General features: G+C 39.8%; 1 protein-coding gene and 1 non-coding gene across 15 annotated transcripts in view; both read right to left on the bottom strand.

Annotated features, from left to right (window-relative positions):
- LOC105084186 (cytidine monophosphate-N-acetylneuraminic acid hydroxylase) overlaps nucleotides 1-26,214 on the bottom strand; it is a 216,769-nt gene that overhangs the window by 41,195 nt on the left and 149,360 nt on the right. For 2 of the 14 annotated variants that reach the window (XM_045509555.2, XM_074348187.1), the window contains 2 exons: nucleotides 6,367-6,404; nucleotides 1,234-1,437 (listed from right to left, as the gene is read on the bottom strand). In XM_045509555.2, coding sequence (XP_045365511.1) covers nucleotides 1,234-1,437; nucleotides 6,367-6,377 — 215 coding nt within the window. In that variant the 5' untranslated portion in view covers nucleotides 6,378-6,404. Of the gene's footprint in view, nucleotides 1-1,233; nucleotides 1,438-6,366; nucleotides 12,553-16,348; nucleotides 16,923-21,458; nucleotides 21,732-26,214 lie in introns of those variants that run through there. The other 12 variants (XR_012500997.1, XR_012500998.1, XM_045509553.2 and 9 more) reach the window with 12 other exon arrangements.
- Nucleotides 3,846-3,918, bottom strand: TRNAT-AGU (transfer RNA threonine (anticodon AGU)). The gene has a single exon. It is a non-coding gene; the product is annotated as a tRNA-Thr (tRNA).

The following is a 26,214-nucleotide window of genomic DNA, read 5'->3' on the forward strand; positions in this document are numbered from 1 at the left end:
TTTCCAACATCATGGAGCTGATAAGTGGTAGGGCCAGCCTTCTAACCAGGCAGTCTAAGAGGAATGACCACGCTCTTAATCATGAAGTGATGACAGTTCCTTAAACGGCCGGTTAAGTGTGCACCATGTGAAACAGCCCACTAAGGACAGAAAAGGAGAAAGGAAAAGCAGAGTGCTAGTTCTGCAGCAGTTGGAAGACTTCAAGGTCCGCCAGTGCCTGCAGAAGCTCACAAGTGACTGAACTGCCCACGTCTAAGGCTTCCCTAAATTGAATCCACTGGGAAGATGGAAGGGACTCAAAACGGGGCTGTCAGCTAATAACCAAGAGGTTCTCCGAGAGTGGAGTTGCCAGCTAAAGGTGTCCCCCACGCAATACCTGGAATATATCTATACTAAAAAATATATTCGTTGCTTATCTGAAATGCAAGTTTAACTGGGTGCCTTCTATTTTTATTTGCCCAATCTAGCAACCCTGTCTGGGGAGCCAAGCAAGCTACAGATGCAATAGCGTTTAACATTTAAAAACCTAATAATGTGTGGGCTAGGCCCTTGAAACTAAGTATGCAGTGAAACAAATCTGTGTGCAAGTATTCTAGACTGTTGCCGGTGTTAAGCATCAGACTGGCAAAGCATCCCCCACCCCGAACCCTCAGTGGCTCTGCCAGGCAGAGCTGCTCTCTCTTTGACGGTCCTGTCCTGGTACTGCTTCTGAACTGGGAGGAGGGGCTACTTGCACCGAGTTCTTCCAAGAAATGATTAGAAGAGCCACTGTTCAGGGCAGGTACAGTGGAGGTGGGGGTGAGCTCTACCATTTTTGGTTTTTAATCACAACGAGGCTGTCAGGGGAATTCTATCTGCTCTCCAGCAGTGTTTAGAAAAGTACCCACTCCTCACATACTTCTGGGGGAGTAGGAAAGGAAACCAAAAGAAGCCTGAGTCTTTAAATATCAAAGCCGGTAAACACACCCACCCACTCAGACACACGTATCTTTGAAGTTTCACTTCTATCAAGCTAGGAATAAATTTTAAATTAGAGTTCTTAAGAGAGAGAGAAAAAATTAAGTAAAGGTCTTAACATTCTGAGATCAGAGAGATGCCCTAAAGGAGCATAAGGAAAATTTATGCACTTGCTAGGGGGAATAATTTGCTGATTGGTTCATTTAAAATTTCTCAACGAGCTCAAATCTAACTGTATAAAGGGTCCTCAGGGAGAAAGCAAAGGACTCTTGGTACCTTCCATCTAAATCCTCGATATCTTTTATGAACAGGCCTCCTTGGTGCTTGCACATATTCTTACAGGCTCTCAGGTGGCTCTGTTTCTTATACAAGATGTAATCTTTGCCAGTGCTCTTATTTCGAACAAAATTGATTCCTTCCTTGAGACCAGCAGCTTCAGCAGGTGAGAGACACAACAGGATCTCAGTTGTTTGTTCGAGGCTACAAAAAGGCAAACATTTTGAGAGGAAAGCTGGATGATGTTAGGTTTCAAGAGAGAATCATTTGGCATTGACAGCTCAAAACCTCTTTTCAATTAAAATACTTTTTATGCCCCTCCCTCCAAGTGATCCAAGCTTGGTGTTTACCTGATGGCATTTTCCTCCCCTCCTTTGAATGCACCACCTGCTGGTGGAGGGTGCTTTTCTGCTTTCCCAGAGAGCTAGTGCCACCCCTCACTTGCCTGCCCATAGTCTGTCGTTGCTTCTCTCTGGGTATCTTAAAAGAATGACAGTTGCTCGTTCGCCTCCAGTGACTTAGTCGCTCCTACAAGGCATTACTCAGGGGGAGGAAGAGGATGTGTGACTCAATAGTTCCAGTTGATTCTGCTTCCATCCTCTACATCTTTTTTATTTTATCTTATTTTTTATATTTTTAATTAAACATTTTTTTAAATCAAAATATGATCAGTTTACAATGTTGCATCAATTTTTGGTGTACAGCATAATGTTTCAGTCATACATATACATACATATATTCCTTTTCATATTCTTTTTCATTATAGGTTACTACAAGATATTGAATATAGTTCCCTGTGCTCTTCAGTAGAAACTCGTGTTTATTTATTTTATAGATAGTAGTTATATCTGCTATATAGTTTCTATAGAGGAGCATCTGCAAACTCAAACTCCCGATTTATTTTAGAATCTCTTTTAGAAGCCAAATTCCGTATTGAGTTTCAGGAATCCCTGGCTCTCCTTTTCAATTCCCCTTCTCTCCACCACCTGCCTCTGATAAACACAAATCTGATCTCTTTTCCTCTGAGTTTGTTTTTGAAGTATAATTGACTTACAACACTGTGTTAGTCCCCGATACACAACATAGTGATTTGCTATTTCTATACATTAAAAAATGATTACCCTGATCAGGCTACTTACCATAAATCTAGCACTTTTTAATGTATAAATGTGTATGATTATTCTGCAGAACACTATAACCTAGTACCTAGGCACTGCCCTGTTTACTTGCACATAGATGCTTTTAAAAACCCTGCTTCTCTCTCCCACCACATAGCAGACTCCCTATGATGTAGTATGTCGTTAAGAGCTAGGTACTTAAAGAATTAACCAACCGCACTTAATTTGAATGATTTATAAAAAGCTCCAGCAGGAAGGAAGCATTGGCTCTTTCCTGTTTTTTACAAGAAAACTGCAACTCTCACATTTCTCAAACCCCAGTCTTTGAGTAGACTCTGTTTACGATGCAACTTTGAATCATAATGTAATATAATTTTTGCCAAGAGGGGTTTCAAAATATCTTTTGGCATATCTATGGTACAAAATCTGGGTGCCTGTTGTTAATTCTACATTCCACTCCAAATCAAAAGTGGTCAAAATTCTTTTATGTGTTCACTTAAAATTGATTTGGAGCTCATGTGTGACACTTTTGCATTTGTTTTTGGAAGTGCAGTAACAGGGAAGCTGCTTCCAATTTTATTTTATTTTATTATCGAATTGTAGTTGAGATTTATTTTTGATTGAAGTATAGTTCATCTTCCAATTTTAAATTGAGAAGGCATAGCTCCATACTTGAGTACAAGCCATTTCTTTGAAGCAGATTGTCACTTCTATCCCAAGTCCCTGATAATTCTGTTCACAGTAAACTTGAAATGTTTCCAAATATATGTTTTAAATGTCTTTGATAGAAAGGAATCCATATTAAGCTTCATGAATTTCTTATATCTTTGTTCGTATGAATACAAATATCTGACACCAAGCCAAAGTAAGCACTGATACAATTTTTGTAATAATGAGCCTAAAAATATAAAAAGAAAACCTCTCTAAATATTTTTGTTTTACTTGATTGAATGAACCACTTAGCCGAAGTTCTGGGTTAGATTCTAAGGCTTTGCGTGCACTGTGTGAAACAGGTTGAACTAACCATATCTTTGTTTCTCAGTTTCTCAGTGGGCTCATATTGGAAACTAAGGCAAAATTTTAAAATGTGCATTCCTATATACATGCTTTTGTGTATTTTTTAATCGTTAGTTTTCCTCAAAAGTTGATTTTAAAACTATATTGATGAATTTGATTCCATTAAAACCAGGAAAATAAAATTTAAGGAAATTCTGGTTTGGGTCTAAATAAAATATTTAAACTAAAAATGATGAGAATTTTAGTATAGCTGCTCTTCAACATTTCAATATTTTTCAAATAGTTTAATGTTCTTGGGGAAAAAAACCATTAAAAATACACAAAATCATTTATATATGGACATACTTTTTTCCTTTTGCCTCAGACTTGGTATTGTGGCATGGTAGTGTGGCTGCCTGTGTTTAAAATTTTGATATTTTGCTTGTCATGGAATTTTGACTTTAGTTTTGATTTTTTTTTAAATATTATGTTATTTATTGGAGGTACTGGGAATTGAACCCAGGACCTCATGCACACTAGGCATGCGCTCTACCACTGAGCTATACCCTCCCCTCCTTATCCGTAATTTCTTAATTAGATTATTTCAGTTTTGTGTTAAATGGGAAGATGTTCAGTATTCTGTACACAGGGATGTAAACTCCAGGAAGGCTGAGACATATGGTATCTGCTGCATGGTCGGTGCCCAGTAAATATCTGGTGAATGAAGGAATGCCTTATTTCAAAGTGGGAAAATTTACCTACTGTTCCCTGTGATATCCAATTACTATGTAGACAAAAGATGTGAAACTGCTTCCAAGGGTCACAAATCCATGAAAGGAAAAATCAAATTAATGGTGCATATAAGTTTAAAAAAGCAACTTAAGGAGCTCTGTTTTGCTATTTTTAATCCTATGCAAAAGCAGAGGGCATATTCCCATTTATTCAGATCATCGTGCTTGTTCTTTATTATGGTTTTGAAAATTCACTTTTTCATAATGGTCCTATGTATGCTCAGCTAACTCTTAGACATTTTCTACTGGCTGCCTCCATTGTAATTGGTGTAATTGTCATTATATTTTTGGATCAGTTATTTCTGGTAGAGCGAAAGGTAACCAATTTTTAAAAAATTGTTTAACTACAATTTAAGTTTGCCAGATTGCTTCTGGAAAGTTTCTTCTAGTGGCAAGACCTTGGGAGTTTTGAGTTAGACTTATGAGAAGTACTTCTGGTACGCATGACTAATAATGATGGTGGTAACAGTTAGGCTGCACCTGCAGGACAAAAAACTAAAGAAAAAAAGACATTATTCCAGCACATCTTTTCACTGTAAACCTCACATCTTTCTCTCTCATCAACTCTTTACAAATTTTTATTTTGAAATAAAGTTTAGAATAAAAATAAAATAGACTGACAGGAGTTTGCATTAATAGTCGGGTCCCCTGGACCCTTCAACTAGCTTCTCCCCATAGTGACATGTATGTCACTTTGTTAATGTATTACAGTATCAAAACCAGGAAGCTGACATTCGTACTAGAGTACAAATTTGATTTTGATGTCACCAGTTGGTATGAGCACCCTTGTGTGTGTGTGTGTGTGTGTGTGTGTGTGTGTGTATGCCACCTTTTAAAAAGTGCATCATATCTTCCCATTGCTTCTAGGAGAAAGAACAAAATTTCTAACATGGCCTGAGGTGTGACACACAGGAACCCATCATCAATTCCTCCAGCTGGTTTTGAACTATGCTCTTTCTCCTAATGACACCTGGCCTTCTTTCACTCCCTCAAATGCAACCCTATACCTAGAATATACTTCCTGCTGCCTTCTTCACAGACTTAAGTCTTCTCTTCCTTTTGATCTCAGTTTAATCATCATTTCCACTGGGAAATCTTCCCTAACTCCTCAAAGAAGGTCAAACCCTACTATTACACATTCTCATAGCTCCATGTACCTTTCTTTTATGTGACTTCTCAAACTTTTAATTTCATCTTTAACTATGAGATTAATTAATATCTGTATTCCCTAAAAATAACTGACAGTCACATGAGGGAAGGAACCCTGCCTGTGTGAATTTGCCGTGGCACCCTTAGAGCCTAGCACACGAGAAGATTCCAATTAATATTTGTTGAAAAAATAAATGAACATGGCAATTAGAGGCCTGCAACAATGATTCCTACAAAACCTTTTATATGAACCTAGGATTTATACAAGCCATCATCCTTAGAATATGTTTAGAATGGGTTCATGTTTATTCAAGAACTAGTATGTATCCAAATGCTACATTGACATTTTAAAAATTAAGTATCCTACAAATAGTGCCCCCATTATGACTAGGTGATAATCTCAAGGTTTATTTGAACTGCAGTTGATATTGTTCCATAGAAACAAGTTATAAACAGCAATTAAGTTCTAATCCGGTCAACAAAAACTTATATATGCTCTCAAGAAGTCAGCATTTTACTGTTAGCAGCTGTAAGATTGACTGCACTTTTGAGCCATGAATTCAGGGTACATTTCAGTCCAGCACCCCTCAACTCCAATCCCTGTGTCTTCCAGCCCTGAATCTTTATCATCTCTTCTGGTCTTAAAATTTTCTGAGACCTGACCAAAGCAGCAGGTAATGGATTGGCAGAAGGAAATTTCCAAAGACAAGATCTGTTGGCAGCTAGAGGGAAAAATAGGGGAAATCTACAGAAAAGGAGATCTCACCAGTGATGGGACTGGATGCAGTGGACAGGGCTGGGAGAGCGGGGGCTCTGGCAGACAGAATAGTCAGGGCATGCAGGGCTTGGGGAAGGCGAGCTCACTCAATACCCAAATAACTGGGTGAGTGGTGAACCAGATGTTCCTGAGACAGTGTGTACCATACCTCCAAAAATTATTTAGCATCATGAACTCCACCCCACCCCACACCAAGAGCTCCCAGCTCTTGTCCCTTTTCACCAGAAGAAGTGATGACAAACTACCAAAAATATCAATCCTAGATTTAATAGGAAAAAAAAAAACCAACATTAAACTGTACCTTTGTTCCATGCCAGGTAGAAAGGGGCCCAACAGCTCCTTCGAGAAAGTAGAAACACAGTGAGATTGAAATCTTCTTTTAAATGATGTTTAGAATTTCTAGAATGGCCGCAGCCTGGAAATGTCAATTTGCTTGGTAACAAATTGGATTTGATTTCTTTGGAGCCAGAAAACATTCTAAAAGCAATTACAAGAGCACAGCAGGTAAGTATGAACTCCGTCAGCCAATGGAAATTTCAGTTGTCTTCAACATCTGCCAAGCTTCGTGTCACTTTCCGGGCTCCACCCAGTATATAGCCTGGAAATTTTAGATAAGTGCCTAATTCACTGCCAGTGCTGAAGTATGGAGTGTGTATGTGTGTGTGTGTGTGTGTGTGTGTTGTAGACCCACGAATGGGGTGAAAGAGGAAAAAGCATTAAAGAGGAATTAATATCCGGCCCCCCTCAACCTCTCCGTACTCTTTTGAAACTGAGTCAGCCTGTCACATACATATGCACACACTGATTTTTTTTTAATGCCATAAGAATAATTACTTTATTAGAAAAGATCGGACTTCTGAAGAATCTCTCTCCTTTGGGTGTCGAGTCTAGTTCCGGCCGCAGTTTGTTCCTGATTCCTACACTCTTCTGAATTTCTGTCTTCCCAGCTCCTAGGGCCCTAACCTGTATCAGTTCAGGGTCCGAGCCTGGATCTCCTGAGAAGCCCGTGGTCCTTTTCTTGGTTTATTGCCTCTTATTTGACAAATATGTTGTCTTTTGGCTGCTCAATATTCCAGCCCTAGCAAACAGGTTTTCTGAGGTTCTTTAAACAGGCACCATAAAGGGAAGGACTCTCTGATGTTTTGTCTGCCCATCTAGTTTTCAAAACTCATATCAAGTCCTTCCTCCTGCATGAAAGTCACTCACTTCATTTCTTACTGATTTTTCTTTCTTCTGAATTCCCAGCGAATTCTGCACCTCACAATTTGCACTTTAGAAAAAGTAATACAAAGTTCTCTCAATATTTTATTTGTGTTGGTCTTATCTATCAGATTGTAAACTTCCGGAGTGCAGGGAATGTGGCTTGGGACTAGTATTCACCATGGTGCTAACGTGATGTATAAGCAAACTCAATGACAAATTCCCAGTAAAGTCCAAGAGGCCAGTTTTAACCACACCTGTTCTAGTTGGAGAAATGTCTGTTAATAGGATAAAGGGAGAAAGGGCTTCTACATAAGGCAATTCTTCTAGTTAACAACTGGCCCTGAAAGTATTCTTTTCCTCCCCAAATCAAGAAGGTCTTGCAAATTCTTCTTTCTCTAGTTCTAGAAGACATCACATGATATTTTTTCAATTGAGGCATAGCTTAGAGTAAGTAAGGTGCACTAATCTTGAATGTACATAGGTATATACTCACGTAACACCTCCATGTCAAGGTACAGAACATTCCTAGTACTCCAGGAAATTCCCTCCCAGGCAATACCCACTCAAACAGGAACCACCCTTCTAAACTCTATCACCATGGGTTAGTTATAGTTATGCCTACTCTTGAATTTTATATAAAAAGAATCATGTAGTTATATATTTGGCTTTTGCTCCCACTATCATGACTGTGGGATTTACCCATATTGTTTCACATAGCAGTGATGTATTCCTTTTCATTGCTGTGTAGTATTTTATCACGTAAACACACTATGTTTTCTTTATCCTACTATTGTTAGATATTTGGATTTTTTTTCTTGTTTTGGATATTTGATTAAATGTGCTATAAACATTCTTGTGCATAACTTTTGGTGGACATAAGCATCTCCAGAGTTGTGTTTCTGAGTCAAATGGTACATAAACATTAACTTCGGTAGACACTGTCAACCAATTTTCTGATGAGGTTGTACCAACTTATGCTCCCAGCAGCAAATGTGAGAGTTCCTGTTGCGATAGCACAGCTTTTGGTACTAGATAATTTTGCAGTGTTTTTTAGAGAGTGATTAGTCAGCCAGACATTGAAAGTTGCACGCTAATCAACCATGAAGTTTTGTAATTGATTTATCAGCCCAAATACAAGCATACAGACAACCCAAGTGAACTAGCACCCAAAGGTATCCTATAAGGAATGGATGCATCAGCAAAACAAACCTAAACCAGGTAAACAAAGAAGAATAGACAGTCAGGAGTCTGTTATTTACTCCTGGCCAACAGTGATGTACACATCTGAGAGAGGAGCACAAGTTAGTTCATGTCTGAACAGCGCCCTTTAGAGTCCATATTTTATTGCTGGAGGTTGTGTAGCTGCATATTTATAACATGTTTAATAAATTCTATACAAGCCTAAGGGAGGGAAAGGAAGCAGGAGACCACAAAAAGGAACTGAACAATTGCTGAGGGAATAACATCAACTGCCAGAGGGACCCAGACCTCTGTTTAAAAATTATAGAAATCAAAGAGGATGGAGAAAAATCAGCCATTGGGGAAAAACAAAACAAAACAAAACAAAACAAGTTGAGCAATCAGAGCAAAGATAACCTTCCCCAAGATGGATTTCATAAAACAAGAAAGAACTTCCATTTTTTCATTAGTGTATCAAACTATAAAATTGGCCATTTTAATGGCAGGAACCCAAATCCAATCTACTGACTTCTCTTGAGGAGAGAACAGGTTTAGCAATACCTTTTTGACTTACTTAAGCATTGACAGAAAAACAAAGGAAACTTTTAGAATGCAAGAGAAGGAGCTACTGGAGTTAGCACAAACAGGCTGGAAGTGGAAGATCAGAAGAGAGGCAGGGCTGTGTTGGAAGTCATCAAGAGGACCTGACCACTGATTGAGCTGGATCCGGCCAATGGGAGGCTCCTCATCCCCTCCCCATCCTTGGAATGTACATTTGCCCACTGTTCCCACAGTGGGAGATACGCCAAGGACGCAGCCTTGAGACAGTAGGGTGTTGAGACCATTGGAACTGAATATGTGACTGAAACCAGTGAAAGCCTCCACATAAACTTTAAGATTCTGGTGGGCAGGTGTGGAGGTCTACTCATTTTGCAGTCACCCAAGACAAGCCTCCTATGTAAGTTTCCTTCCTTATTAAACCTGCCACCTACTAATTCAGAGTGGTCTGCCTCTTTCTTTGGTCTCTCCCTGTCCTCCCTGTATGGGACCAGTTTGTGAACCAACAACCTCTCAACAGGACAGGAGAGGGGCCCTGCTGAGAAAGATGGTAGGTGAGAAATCCCTGGTGATGGGGTGGCCAAAGGACTTTTAAGAAAAATATGTGCTCTCTGGATGGCTGTGATATCACCCCTTCCTTACACCTTCACAAAGTGCCCATATAAAGTGAATGGCATTTGGGAAACACAAGGGACAGAGGTGTGTTTGGGCGAGGATGGGCTATAAGGAAGAGTGAGGTCAGGAGATCAAAGTCCCCTCTAGGTCAAAGAAAATTGGACCTAGAGGGGACTATAAGTACAAAACACCTTGGAATTCCAGAAGGAGAAAAGAGAACAAATGATTAAGGATACAATGGAATATTACTCAGCCATTAAAAAGGATGAAATGCCATTTACAGCAACATGGATGGACCTAGAGATGATCATATTAAGTGAAGTAAGTCAGAGAAAGACAAATATCATATGATATAACTTACATGTGGAATCTAAAAAAGTAATAAAAATCTTATCTACCAACCAAAAAGAGATTAATGGACATAGAAAACAAACTATGGTTACCAAAGAGGAGAGGGTGGGGGAGGGATAAATTAGGAGTTTAGGATTAACAGACACACATTACTGTGTATAAAACAGAGAAACAGCAAGGACCTACTGTATAGCACCAGGAACTATATTTAATTTCTTGTAATAACATATAATGTAGAAGGATCTGAAAAAAATATGTGTATGTATATGTATAACTGAATTGATTTGCTGTCCACTTGAAACTAACATTATAAATCAAGTACACTTCAATAAAAAACAAAATAAAAAAAGATTAAGGAAATAATAGAACTTTTTCTTAGTGGAAGATAAACTTGATTTCAGATTTAAAGAATCTAAAGATTGTGGGGCAGGAATATTGAAAAAAGGCATACTATAGATAATCTGATGAAATTTACAAATGATGAAAAAAAATCCTACAAGAAATCCTACAAGCTTCCAGACCACACCCACACTCCACCCTATTCCCTGTACCAAAAGCCTCCCCTAGTCAAGCACTGGATAAGTGAAAAGAGCCCTGCTGGCATTTGTGCTCTTATTTGTAAACTAAATACCAGGGAACCACGTAGAAGGATGTTTGCACAATGTTGAGCAAGAATTCTATAGCCTATTGTAATTGTTAAGTAAGACTATAAAATAAAGACGTTTTCAGACATGCAAAGGCTCAGAATATACACTTTTCAACTGTGCCTCCCAGAAAATCAATCCCATAGTGTCCTAATCTTCTCAACCGCAAACTCTTGGGTGAAAATATCCTGTAACAGAATGCTCCATCCCCCAGAGCGGCCCTCCAGCCCTCTCCAGGGGAAGATCTGATTCTCCCCACTCTTGCCCACACGATCCCCTTTGTCTCTAGGCCTCTAAACATTGTCCCCATAAAAGCCTCCCTGGGATGATGGCGTCTTCTAGCAACCGTCCTTTCTCTTCTCCCCGCATCTATCAAGTTTCTTGCTACCCTTCCTCCTCCTCTGAGTTTCCTACCTGTATTCTTCCCCCTCTGGCACCTGGCTTCTCCTACCAATCCATTGGCTCAAAGGCCATCAGTAGCCTCCACCCTGTGAAGGGGGATGACCATTGGTCAGCCCTTACCTCATTATTACCTTGACCTTACTATTACCCCCCGGTACTGCTGCCTACCTCCTTCTTGAATCTTTCCTACCTTCTAGAAATCTGAGAGTGTAACATATTCTCTCCTGGGTCTCCAGAGCCCTCTGCTCTTTGTTCTGCTCTAGTTCTGGTTGCTTTGTTTTGTTTTTCTCCTTCTCTTCTGCCTGACCTTAAATGCTACTACTTCCCAGTCTCCCTGGCCTCACTGATCTTATTATAGAGACTGTCTGTCTCACTCATTTGTTTCCAGAGAGCAAAACCTCCTCAAGTAAGAAGAGGGATTTGCTGGGAGGAGCCAGGGATATCTCAAAGGCTTCTCCCTCTCCTATCGGATAGGGAAAAACACTCCTCCTTGTGTTCCCACAGCATACGGGAGAAGGGATGAAGACTAAACTGAATGGCCAGACACTGGCATTTACCAGGTCAGGTTCATGAGTGGCCAGGACCACTGAAGAGTGGGCACAGTGAAGGGGGATGGCTGGGGTTCTTTTTTAGGCTACAGGTTGAACCCAAGGTCTCCTCTGCAAGCCCCATCATATCTCAGCAGGCACACTGGAACATGCCACTCCCTCAACAGAAATCCAGGCTGTAAGACTGAGGACCCCACGAAAGCCTTTGTCCTCAGCCATGTTCTGCAATCTGGCTTTCATCAAAGAAGTCTGCCCTGGGATTTATAGGCTATGGTACTAATAAAATCATCCTTTCTGCCCATGTGCAAGTAGGTCTTTATGTGTATGCCCCATTTGCTAGAATCCAGAGAACCCTCTCCCTGAACAGCATTAGTGAAATTGAATTCATTCTAAGACTGTGAGCGTTCTAAATTATGAGCTCTGAAAGACAAGCAGCATCTTCTTTTTATTGCCAATATCTGGCAAGAAGAGCCTAGACCAGAGGCACACAGTAAATGTTTAATAAATATTGGTACAACAAACAGATCCTTAGCATATTTCCTTATTTAGAAGTTCGCTTCCGCAACCAAATACCCATGTCCTTTGAATCCTGCTTCCATTTTTCCCTTCCTGCAAATACTGGAAGACCATTTTCGTCTCCTTTTCCTCTTCCTAGGAGAATGTCATGCACATATCAAACATTTCTGAAGGATTTTGAAATTTCAGGAAAATAATACAGGGATAGCCTTTGCTAATCAAGCGTAATGGCACCCTCTGCCAGCACAGAAGAAACGTTCTAATATAATTGTTTCACTTGAATCCGTTTCACTCCCATATTTGTACAAGATGTAAGAGCAACTGGATGGAGAAACATGAGAGGTCATCCCTTTGCTGTTCTGTTCATGGCCTGTGCGGATAGCTGCATCTGAGCTGATGAAAACAGGACTCAAGAGGAGTGAGCCTTGTTTCTTTTCCTGTGAAGTGTTGTTGGATTGTTCATCTTCCTTTCTGGACCAAGGAGAAAACCAAAAGGGAGGGAGTTATTTTTTAGCTCTTCTTGACCTACACGTTTATAGGTTGCTCTTTATCTTCCCTTGACTAATTTCAGCCATTGCCTTTCCATCAGGCGTAAACCCAAGTTAGTAGCTACACAGCTGGTCAGACAACTTTGCCATCCCAAAGCTCTCACTCATTTTTAAAATCTATTCCAGAAACCCACTCTCAAGTTGATCCCAATCCTCCAAGTGTCAAGGCATTTAGCCTATATTCCTAAGGGAAACTGCCCTTCCTGCCACAAATGATCCATCATTGCTGCTAAACCCCCACAGGGCACCTTTTAGTGTTAAGCCCTAAAGTAAGTGCTGATGATATAAAATCAAAGAAGGTACAGTCCCTGATTTTCAGAAGTTCACAGCCTAGGGAAGGAGACAGATATCTGGTTGGAAAATGTTGGCAAAGTGTGACAAGTGACCAACTCCTCCACCTTGGTTCCAGAAATTCTCCTCCAAATCGTTGTCTCTGGAACCTTGGGCTTTGTCCCTTTCTCTCCACTCTCCCCTCTACATGCTACATCATTTTAGCACTTAAATGTATGCAAGCCTCTCCCTTTCTAAGAACTACCATTCTTAACTCACTATTGTCTCCCAGCAATGATCCTTTCTCTTCCAAACCAGTGAAGAGGAGTGTTCACTTACTATCTCTCTTCTTTCTTTCTTTTTACTTGCCATTGACCAATCAAGCCACTCCGTATGAATTTTACCCTCTTCTTCCCACCAGAAGTGTTCTCCCTAAGCTCAGCAGTATCTTCAACATCACAAAATTCAAACAATGCTTTTTAGTCACCCCTTTACTGGACATCTCAGCTCTGGTTGACAGCGTTCTCCTTTTGGAAACTCTCCTTTTGGTCTTCACAGAACCATTCTGGAACCTTTGTCCTCCCTTCTCCCCCAGCTTCTACAAAAACATCAAACCCGGTCACCTCCAAGTGAATAGAGGGCCCAGGTCCAAACCCACATCATTCTCATCCAACTGCAGCAGGAACATCCTTAGTTTTCTGCCTCTCCTCTTGCCAATCCACTTGTTATGTTACAGCCAAATGAGCTTTGTAAATGTCAGACTTGATCCTCTTTCCTGCCTTAAACACTTAATAATTTCCAACTGCCTTGAAGATAAAGTCCAAAATCCTTCAGACAGCTTATAACATTCATCCTGATCAGACTGGTCCCTTCCTCTCCAGCCTCATCTCCTACCACTCTTTTCATCCCTCTCTCCACTCTGGCTAGTGTGACCTTGTACTTTTTCTAACGTTCCATGGACTTTCTCACTTTAGCTGTTCCTTCTGCTTGAACATTCTCCTTCCCCATCTTTGCCTGACTGACTCCAACTCAACTTACCTAGATTTCAATGTAAATGCCATTTCTTCTAGAAATTTCTGATATCGACAGATGTGCTTAAATCCCAATATAAGGTCCTATTGTAACTGACTATATTTCAATTAAAAAAAATCCTATTGCACGTAGCACTTTGCATGTCTCCTCCTTAACATCCGGCACACCTATTATTACTTATTCAATGTCTGTCTTCGTCCCTAGAAATTAAGCTAAATTAAAGCAGGGGCCAGCCTGTCTTGTTCATTGCCATATCCCCCACACCTAGCACGGTGCAGCATTGGGAAGGAATGAATGGATACACTGAATGCTATAAAAATAACAAAGAGCGACACTTAAGACAGTGCTCAGAGGGAAATGAGGGCCAAGTCACTTCTAAATCTATATTACTATAATTTCTAGAGGAAATTTAATCAAAGCCAGAGGAAGGTTGATAGAAAGAACCGGATGTTTGTGAAGAGTGAGGATATTTGTGGAAGATGGTTAAGGAGAGTGAATGGGTTTTAAGAGAATCATTGTTATTCTGAAGTTTTATAACATAAAATACAGCAGGATCTACAGGGCGACAATATCCAGTAATGCTCAGCAGGAGTAAAAGTCATGCCCTGAGGAGTAAATCTGTCAGATTAACCCAGGGTACATATATTTAGCTAAGTAAATGTGTGGCAGGACAGATGGAAACAAGAGCTTCCAGGATTTAACATTATCTCATTCCATAAATCAACCACGCCTGGACCTACAATCAAGGCTCTGTACAAACAAAAATTTGATCTAGGGAAAAAATAAATTCATGAAAATTTTAAAATCATAGATGCTTAGGGGTGAAAGAGACTCCATATTATCCAGTTCAACCCTCCCACACCAGGCTGAGTGAGGTTAAGTCATTTTTCTAAGGTTACATGCCCAGTTAGTGGCAACTTTGGTAAGAGAAACCCAGTTTCTATGTTAATGAAACTGAATTCTTTCTAAGTCTTGATTCTATAAACTCTAATTTTATGGAATTTATAAGCCTTCTCCAAACCATGTCCTGAAAAAGTTTTCCTGAAAAACTTTGCCTTCCTCCAATCAGATCCTGAGCCACCAAATAGCATAAAGAGAACCCTCAGGTGTTGCTAGTCCCAAGAACACCTTCCCCTCACCACTTACACTGCTGAAAGGCTCAGGAGATGATAACAGTAGAAACTAAGAACTTTGAGGAATTCCTTGACATCATGCTATAAAGGAGAATTCAAGGAGTAAGTCCTCTATGGCATTATGTACCACTGTCTCCATCTGTCCTTTCTGAGTTCTGGGAAAATCAGTTTCCTTGCTGTCATAGAATATTTGGAAAACTTCTTGTGTTTGGAAACTTATTCAAGATGATCTAGCATCTCCACTCATAGATACGTAACCAAAATAATTTAAAGCAGGGACTCAAACAGATACTTGTACACCAATATTCTTAGCATCATTAGTCACAACAGCCAAAAGGTGGAAATTATCCAAGTGTCCATCAACAGATGAGCTGATAAACAGAATGTGTTATATACGCAATGGAATATTATTCAACCATTAAAAAGGAACGAAATTCTGATACATGCTACAATGTGAATGTAACTTGAAAACATGCTAAGTGTAATAAGCCAGACACAAAAGGACACATATTGTACAATTCCACTTAGGTGAGATACTGTAGAATAGAATTACCAATGGCTGGAGGCAGGGAGTTATTGCTTAATGGGTACATAGTTTCTATTTGAGCCCATGAAAAAGGTATTGATTAATGAATACATAGTTTCCATTTGGGATGATGAAAAAGTTCTGGAAAAGTGGTCATTGTTGCATAACGTTGTACATGTATTTAATGACACTGAATGTACACTTAAAAATCGTTAAGATTGTGAATTTTTTGTTATGCATTTTTTTTACCACGGTAAAAAAAAAATTACTCAACAGCTCCCAGTTCCAAGCAGAACGGAATCTTAAAATATGTTCAAGCAACATAAAGGAAGGCACGAAGAGAGAAGCCAAGGCACAAGAAACAGGAAACAGAAAACAGACAAAACAAAAAACAGAATGTGAGATATAAGCACTGATATATCAGCAATTACCTTAAACGTAAGTAGTCTAAATACAGCAAATCCAAGACAGAAATTTGCAAAGGGAATGAAAAACCATGATCCAACAATATGTTATCTATAATCAGTTCATTTCAGATATGACCCAGGAAGGTGGAAGTAAAAGGTTAGAAAAAAATATACTATACGTTCAACAAAAAAAGCAGGATTTGACTATACTAATATCAGGGTAATCAGTAATCATTCATTTTGAGCCACACTTTAAAAAGTTAACTTGTGGATTAAAAAGTTAATACTTAAAGGCTAAATGGCTTCAAACTACTATTTTCCAAACAAGCCAACGTCAATAAAGCACATTACCTGATTCAGTTTCTCTCCTAATAAAGCACCAGTGTCCTCTTCCTGCGATGCGTAAAGACTGAAACCGGATTGGATGAGGACAGACGCGTGTTCTCTTTCTTTGTTGTGACACCTGGCTGCCGTGAAGCTGAGCACTGCCATCCCGACCTCTACTTGCTCCCCACACCCTGTGCAGATGGCTGTAGTCAACCCAGGATTGACTGGATCGTGTATGTTGGGGAATGAAGTTAGGCAGTGAATTAAAGGGAAATGATGATACAGCCCTACCCTGCTACTGATGAAGTGAGGGAGAAGTTAAGGGGTGGGAAACAATTCATTTTTCTTAAGTTGCAGAACTGCAGCCTCAAAAGCAGAAGTTTGTGGCCAGTTGTTTGGGTTCCTCTCCTCCTTCCCTTCAAGAGCACAGTTTCTTGACATGACATCCTGATCTGCACAGGGCCAGGCACCATCTGGCATGTGAATATAAGAGCAGGGTTTCTCCAGCCTGAGAATTTATCCCCGCTCCCCACTTATGCTGGCTCTGGGTATTATCTTCTTTCCTTCTGAGGCCTGTTCCATTTCTAGTTTCTAAACTACGTAGAACTGAAGTTCTTATGTAAACATAGAGAGGCAGCATTTTTCGCTTAAAAGGGGTCAACATTGAATAAGCATAAATATAATTTCCAGGATTAGAAATTCATTGTAAAGTTGTGAGAAAAAAGGATCTGATACAGACATCCTTCCAGAACTAAACTCAGTGAAGAATACATGACATTCACTAATATTTAAGGAGCACCACTTGAAAGAATTGTGGTTCTCCTGTTCAAACGGTCAGGTCTTGTGTCCAGGTCTGACACCTAGAAAACCTCACCTCCACTGCAGTAGAGACATTTCTAGCCACTCAACTTCCTGGTGACCATCCTAAGTACCAAGAAAGCATTAAGAGGAATATACTAACTTTGTGTGTGGTCAGATTTAGGGTCAGTGATTTTGAAGGTCATAATAACTATAAGGGAAATCATTTTTCTTAGGATATTTACTTCTGGTGCAGCTAAAATAAATGAAGGACATATGATTAAATAGTTACTAGAATGAGACTCTAGTTGAGGGAGATAAATGTGTGATCCTCTCATCATTCCTGCTGTTGCAATCTCACATTATGTTTTTCTGATGGGAAATACTTGACCAAGTAGCTTCCATTTTGGAAATTAGAAGAACAAGTTCCTAGGAGTTAGGGGAAGTGGCAGATTATATTTTCTAAGATGGCCACATCATCGCACAGGCTGTTCTTACAATGTGACTGACATTCCTCTCACTGAGATCTCAGGTCTGTGTCCCCCCCACCCCCCAGCTTGTATCTGACAGAAGTGATGCTTTGTGGCTTCCAAAGCTTGGTCTATGACAATACAGCTCCCACTGGCCCTCTCTCTGGGAGGCCTGTCCCTGGAAGCCAGTCACTGCATTAGGAAGAAGCCTGCACCACGTGAAGGAACCGCCATGTGTAGGTGTCTGGCAACTCCAGCTGAGGGCTCAGTCTCCATCAATCCTAGGCATGTGAGGGAGTGAGCTTTCCAACGATCCCACCCCCAGCTACTCCAGTCTTCCTGCTGAGGCTCCAGACAGCACGTAGCAGAAACAAGCTGTCCCTGCCACTGTGCCCCGACTGGGAATGCCTGACCCATAGGTCCGTGAGCAACATAAATTATTGTTTTCACTACTGGAAAAATAAAAGTACTAAAGTGACACTTAAATGCAGTTTCTGTTTGTATAAGGTGAAAACATTACAGATGTTGTCAGGCTAGAGGGTCACAGACACACATCACTAGCACTACACAGTATGGTTATAACAGAAGGTCTGTTAGAGAAAAGCTCACAGAGAAGAAATAGAGCACGTGGCATTCCCACCCCTTTAGCTCTCATTTCCCCACAGCCTGGGCCAGGCATAGGTGGTCTGTCTGCACAATGGCCAATGGGCAGCAGAGAAGGGACAGCCTATTGAGGGCCTGCATCTATACTGAAGGTCAAAGTCTGCATATGGAAGACCCTGAAACAATTTTGAAGAGCCTCTGTATACCCAGAATGCTAACATTGGCCAAAAGCCTCCCCTTTGCAGACTGGCTCCGGCCAGCTCAGGCTGGCAGAAAGAGATGGACACTCAGGCCATCCAGATGCATCTCCCAACAGACATAAAGAGAGAAAAGTCAAAATTTCCCCTAATCTTTTCCTCTGCCCTCCTCCCATCAATTAAAACAAGACTGAGTCTTGTTTCACCCTTCAGTTGGAAAGAATTTTAAAGATGAATGTTACTCAGGGTTGGTGAGCACGTTGGGAAAGGTGTCTGCTCATAATACTCACAGGAGTAGAAATTGGTAGCTTTAGGGGAAAATTTGACAGCATCTAGCAAATTTTCAATGTGAGTATCCTTCGCCTCTACTTCTACTCTAGTGTAAGTTTTTTTAAAGAAGAACTTTATCATGTGTCCAAAAACGTCAACTGCAACAAAATATTGAAAATACTCATAGATGAATGAGCCAATAAATTATGGTACCTATGGTAAGCTCCATAGGTAGGTCTTTGATTCTACCTGGAGAAAAACTGCCCTTACTAATCAAATAGTAATGAAAATACCCACCTCTGAGAGCTGCCATGATGGTAAACAAAATAGGTAGAATTGAGTCCTAAGTTATAATTTGTTGTACAAAATTCCAGGAACTATTTGGATGTTGGTCTTTGCTGGATGAAAATTACTTCTCTGCCAAGTTCAGAGTCACTCTGGGAAGTTTCAGAGAGTCTTAGTTCAATGTTTATGGAAGAAAAGGGGAGAGGCACGAAGGGGCAGGGGGAAGGGTCAAACATTAAAAACACTGTCATAGCTGAAGATGAGGAGGCTGATGGCAAGTGCTAAGCCTGAATCCTCACCATGCTAAAAAAGAAATGGTAATAGGAAAGATTGTACACTCGTTAAAAGCTTTAAGCATGCACTGAATTTAATCCTCACAACCAGGAAACTCTTGAAGTTGGGAGGGGACTTCCCCAGTAGTTCCCTCACCTGATTGTCATTCCTTAATCATACTTGATGGGAAACAAGATCGCAGGATTTTTAAAATTATTAGAGCAGAGAGTGTCTACAAACTTGGTGATGAGTTTCCAAGGGTTGCCATAACCAAGCACGACAAACTGGGTGGCTTAGAACAACACAAATGTATCCTCTCACAGTTCTAGAGGCCAGAAGTCCTAAATCAAGGTGTCAGCAGGGTTGGTTCCTTCTGGGGGCTGTAAAGGAGGATCTGCTCATGCCTCTCTCCTAGCTTCAGTACTGGCAACCCTGGGTGTTCCTTGGCTCGTAAATTTGTCACTTTGGTCTCTGCCTCCATCTTTATATCACCTTCTCCTGTTTCTCCTCTTCTTGTCTGTGTCTTTCTCTGTTCTTATAAAAACACTTGCCATTGGATTTAGGGTTGAGTCTACCTGGATAATTGGATAATTTCATCTTAAAATTCTTAATTTCATTGTATCTTCAGAGACCCTTTTCTCAAATAAAGTCACATTTAGAGGTTCTAGGTAAACATATCTTCGGAGCGTGGGGCAACCAATCAACTCACCACATCTTGTTTGTGTGATTTTAGTTCTGGGAAATAAAAGCTATAATATAATCTAAAGGGAAATAAAAGTTATAATATAATCGAAAGGGAAATAAAAGCTATAAAATAAAAAAAAAAAGTCAAGTTTCCCAAGCAGTTTCTAGTTGACAGATGTAAATGGTCTGTAGTACCCTCTTCAAAACATTGTAGTGTCCTCTTTTACAACTGATACAAGCTAAAAATGTTACTAAAACAGTTACCACATAGGAAAGCCTTTCGCCCTCCCAACTTCTCTTTATGGAATTCAGTTAAAGAAAACAAATTTTCTCAGTTATAGTGTACTGAGATATATAATTACTCGAGAGGGGAAAAAGAGCATAACTAAGCAGCCTAACAGAGCTGGATGTGCTGTCTACTAAATTTAGATTGTTTCCAGCAAAGTGATGAACTAAACACTTGAATAGGTCCTCTTGTTGAAAATAACTAAAAACAGACAAAAATCTTAAAAAGAGTCAATGAGCTATCATGAAAGAAGAAAGGAATTCTCGAACCAGCGACAGAGGGAAGACAAGGGACTCTACAGGCACATTTAGGGAGCACTAGAGCCAGCCACTCACCAGACAAGGGGGAGAAGGGAAGACAGACTGAGCTTTGAAGTCATGGCCTCAGAAAACTCCAGAGGCACAGCCCAGATCCTGCCCAGCTGAGGAGTCTAGCAGATATTCTCCCCCAAAGTTGGTATCCCAATGGGTTAAACCATCAATTTAAAGAAGGGAGAAGAAACAAACAAACAAGAAAAACAAAACAAAAACAAAACAAAACAAAACAAACAAACAAAAAACACACAACCTGGCCTTTAGGAATGTTTTCAGCCTGAATTCATGCTACCTGGGAGAACTGGAGAAAGATTTAATTTTCAGTGAATCTAGACTATTAGTTCCCATAAATCTGGAAGAAGCAAATGAAAATTCCCCTCTGAAGGACTCCACCTCCAAACCAGTTCAAGATCATTTCCACACGTAAAATTCCAAAGCATTGAGCAGCTCCTAGTATAAAATAACTAAACCACCAAAGCAACATAGAAAAAACAACATAAAAGGTCCATAATAGTATCATTAATTCAATTCTATGAACTGTGCCCCAAAATATGTGTCAATTTACACACTTACACATATGTCACGTGGGCATAAAAGAAGTATCTCTAACCAGGAGAACGCTGATATAGCCGCACTGACAATAGAGAAAGAATATGGTAAGCAATAAACGTGCCCAGAGATAGGCATTTCACGAAGATAAAATGTTCAGTTCAGCAGAAATCCTAATAATTTGAAAGTTGCATGCACTAGTAATAGCCTTGAGATATACTGACAAACTCTAAGAAGTAAAAGGCAAGTTCAAAATCATGGTAGATTTGTAAAGACTCCCTCAGTAGCTGATAACACAAGCAGATAATAATGTATTTTAAAAATTAATTAGGAGGGCGCGCGCGCGCGCGCAGCGGGAAGCGCATGAAAAGCGCTGCGTGCCGGCCCGGAGCGAGGCCTTCTCACCTGTAGGAACTAAGGAAGGATGTTCAGAAGGCCAGTGGCCTGATCAGATTCGCCCCTGGAGAAGCAGTCTCTGCAGGAGTATGGCTGCACCTGGAGGGGCGGGAGGGAGAGGCACCGGAGTCAAGAGAACAAAAAATAGGACCCACCAGAGGTGCCTGGCTGGGCACCGCGTGGGAAAAGGAGGTACCTCCTGGACGCGGCCCAGGCATCAGGACAAGGAACACAGAAACGGTTCCTCCCCGTCCTGTACATCAGGAAAGGCTCCTCCCCGCCGCGTCACAGACTAATGACTGCTTGAGGACATTTGGGAACCCGCCCCGCACCCTCCCACCCTGGCGAAACCTCCGCCGTGCCTCCCGCTCCCAGCGCGCAGGGCGGGCGCTCTGCTCTGCGGGTGCTCGCTGCGCTCGCTGCACCTGCTGCGCTCGCTGCACCTCCTGCGCTCCCAGCCCTCCTTGCTCCCCGCGCTTCCTGCTCCCCGCTCTCCGTGCGCCAGGACTAAGGGTCTGCTCAGGCAGGGAGAGTGAGCAATAACTTCACTTGGGGTAACTGGTCTTCAGAAAGAATTTTGTCCTAATGATGATACACGTGCAGCTTCCAGACTCATTAGGATCATGGTCAGAATAATATTAGTCCCCAAAGGTACACATAAATTTGGGGCTAGGTCAGAAAAAGAAATTCGGAAGGATGAAGTGGGTTTGAAGAACACAGTTAACAAATCTCACCTAATGGAAAAAGAGGTATATAAACCAAAGGCCGATGAACCCGTGAAAAAGTGCCCAGCGTCATTAGTTACCAGAGAAACGTAAATTAAAACAAAAAATGAGTGGAAACAAAAGCCTCAGGAATGACTCATGTATTTCCACTTCTGGCTAGGATGGAATAATAGAGACTAGACTTACCATCTTGTATGAAACAACCAGAAAAAAAAATCCTCTATACCATATGTGACACATATATAAATATATATAAAATGCCTCTATATCATATATAACATTATATATGTTATATGTAATATCATATATAATGCCTCTACATCATATAGCATATATGATGTTATATATAATATAACATGATGTTATGTATTTAACATGTAATATATGCAATGTGTCTGTCATACGTAACATGTTACATATTATTTGTAATTTATATTATTTATAATCATATTATATATTGCCTCTATATCATACAAAACATATATCATATATTTACATACTACTCAACAACTACAAAATATACATTATTTTCCAGTGCACATGAAACAGTTACAATATCTGATCATACACACAGGCTGAATCTCAACTAATCTCAAAGGAATAATATATAGAGATACAATATGACATATATTATAATGCAACTAAGCTCAGAATCAAAATCAAAATGACAACTAAAATTTACTGTTGGAAATTAAGAAACAGATATTTAAATAACATATTGGTCATAAATAAATATTAATAGGTGAGAAATTATTAGAACTAGGTTCTAATGAAAATATGCATATCAAACCTGTGGGATTCATTGAAGCAATATTTAGAGATAAATGTTGACATTAGAAGAGAAGAAAATCTGAAATTTAATGAGCTAAATATTAATTCTGAGAAGTTAGAAAAAGAACTGCAAAAAAAATAGAGAAAAAAGAGAAAGAACATAATAAAGAGCAGAATTTACTAAAATAGAAAATTAATATAAAATGGAGATAACCTACTCAAAATAATCTCTTCAAAAATTAGTTCTTTGAAGAGGTCAAAACAAAATAGAAAAATATCTAATAATATTATTGGTCAAGAAAAAAAAAGATACAAATCACCATTATCAGGAAGAAAGAAGGTGATATACAATGAATGCTGTAGACATTAAAAAGACAACTTAATATGATAAAAATCTTTGTGCCAATAAATATAAACATATAGATGAAATGGATAAAATCCTAGAACAGTATTAAATCTAGTATATTCCATCAAGATTCAATTATATAATATATAAATTAAAACCCTACATAAATAGTAACACTAAAATATCAAGGGTAGGAAGACTTAGTGGTTAAGGTATCAATTCTCCAAACTGATCCTTGATGCAATAGATTCAATGCATTTTCAATCATAATTCCACTAAGCTTTTCTTTGTAGAAATTGACAAGTTTATTTTAAGATGTATATGGAGATTCAAATAACTAAAATAGCCAAAGCAATCTTGAAAAAGAAGAATAAAGTTGGAGGACTTATTCTTGACTTCAAAACTTTATTATAAAGCTCCAGAATCAAGACTATAGTACCAATAAAGGATTGAGAAATTAGGTTGATACAACAGAATAGAAGCCATTTGTTATTTTTCAACAAACAGTACTAGACCAGATGAATGCTTACATGGGGGAAAAATTAACCTCTGTCCCTACCTCACACCACATACAAAAATTTATTTGAGATAAAACAGAGACCTAAACTTAAACATTAAACTATGATGCTTTAAGAAGAATGCACAGAAAGTAACCTTAGGACTTGGAGGTACACACAGATATCTTAGAAATGGTACAGAATGCATAACCATAGAAAAGAAATTAACAAATTAGACTTCATCAAAAAATTTTAAACTTCTGCTTAACAAAAGACATGGTTAAGAAAAATGAATAGATATGCTACCGACTAAGGGAAAATATTTGCAAAACACACATTGATGAAAAACTCCTGTCCATCATATACAACTCAAGAATCCCGACAACTCAAGAATAAAAGTTAAGGAATCCAACTTTAAAAAACAGGCAAAATATTTGAACAGACATTTCATCAAAAAAGATAAACCATTGGCCGATGAGCACATGAAACTGTTCAACATCACTAGTCATCAGAGAAATGTAAATTAAAACCAAAAATGAGTAGGAAACAAGAGCATCAAGAATAACTCATATATTTCCACTTCCAGCCAAGATGAAGTAATAGGAACCAGATTTACCCTCTTGTTTGAAACAACTTAAAAAAAAGGGGGGGGGGATAAAATTATGTGAAAGAACAATTCTCAAAACAAATAAGACAGCAAAGAATGATGATCTCTAAGAAACAGAAAACAGATAAGGTAAGTCGAATGACTGCCCCAGCTTACTGTTCAGAGAATTTCCAGGTTGCAGAGAAAGGAAGGGACACCTTTCTGGAAGTCTCCCAGAGGCGAGGAAACAGCTGAGGGTCTGGAGAATTTGAGGCGTTAGGGTTTGTGGGGCAGAATACCAAGGCAAGAGCACTGTACCGAGAGAGAACTTGGAGTATTCAGCCGAGTATTCATCAGGGTGTGTGTGTGTGTGTGTGTGTGTGTGTGTGTGTGTGTGTGTGTGTGTGTGTGTGTGTAAAATGCCCAAGGGCAGGGAAAGAGACACTCAAATGATTTCAAGAAACAATAACCAGCCCTCACAAAGCCCTGGGAGTGGTATAAATCTGTGAATCTGACTCCTTTAAACATCATGCTTCATGAAGAACAATCTCTGTATCTCAAACCTTAGCACTTAGAAGGTCTCCAAAAATGTCAGTGGCGTTGAAGTGCTAATTTTCAGCAATGCATTTCAACAGGTCAGAGTCAACTGTGGACCAAGCATTAATGTCACATGACCCACCATAAAGTGTTACTTAGGTAAAGTTTAAGTGTGAATAGCTCTCTGTACTCTTCAAATCTCACCACCACTGCCCTCAACCCACATCAGCCTTCCCTAACCCCATGCCTGCCAGCTTCCTGAGTGTTCCTCTTGGCCTGCCACTCCCAAGTTCTGAGACTTCTCACTTCTACTTCCCATCAATGCTGTCATATGTACTAATGTGTAATAAGCTACGAATCAAGCGTCTTCACTCCTGGTTCTCTCCATCTTCCCTTTCCAACACCCTCTGTCTCCTGATAGAATGTATTTTGTCTAGTAATTGAAGTCTCCTGGAGACACAAAAATCCTAACACAGGAAGGGCGGCAGTGGTAGAAATTGCTAGTTCTCTGGCAGACACTGACAGGAAAAGTTTGGAGCAAGCAAGTCCTGACCATGCCACTTAAATCCCATCTTCTTTTTCCTCTGTGTAGAGCCCACCCCTGAGAAGATTCCAAACTGAATACTCAGAACATCTCAGAGATGAGGGAGGGTAACAGCTCAGTGGTAGAGTGCATGCTTAGCATGCCCAAGGTCCTGGGTTCAATGCCAGTACCGCCATTAAAAAAATTCAAAATAAAAATAAAATTAACTAATTTAAAAAAGAGAACATCTCAGAGTACTTCATGGAAAATGCTCCATGTGTTTGGGGAAGGAAGGATAGAAGGAGGCAGGAATAAAGACATTTCATTCAGCAAATACTAATCGAGTATCTTCTACATACTGGGCACTGCTCTACGTTTGGGTGATAAAGGAGTGAACATGTGCTTTTGTTCCCTTTACTCTAGTGGTCCTCAAAATTTCCCCACCATGGAAATATTTTACCTTGGAACTCTCAGTTTATATTTTCAAAAAATTCCCCCGATTATTTTGGGTATCAGCCAGTTTGAGGAACCACTGTGGAAGCAGCAAGTTGAGATGGTCCTTATCAATGAAAAAACAGTCCGCACTACCCACTGCTATTGACTTTTAGAAAACAGTTTTACTAAATAACTAGGTGCTACTCTCTCCTCGTGTGTTATACCTGCATCTAGGATCTGTCTGAGGCAAGTGTGAAGTGGGTGTTGTTGGCCTTTGGTGTCCCCTTTCCCCCAAACACCTAGGGGTCTCCTGATCCTCTCTGTATGTCCACGGCTTATGTAATC

The sequence above is a fragment of the Camelus bactrianus genome, chromosome 20, assembly GCF_048773025.1.
Source record: "Camelus bactrianus isolate YW-2024 breed Bactrian camel chromosome 20, ASM4877302v1, whole genome shotgun sequence".
Classification (NCBI taxonomy): Eukaryota; Metazoa; Chordata; class Mammalia; order Artiodactyla; family Camelidae; genus Camelus; species Camelus bactrianus.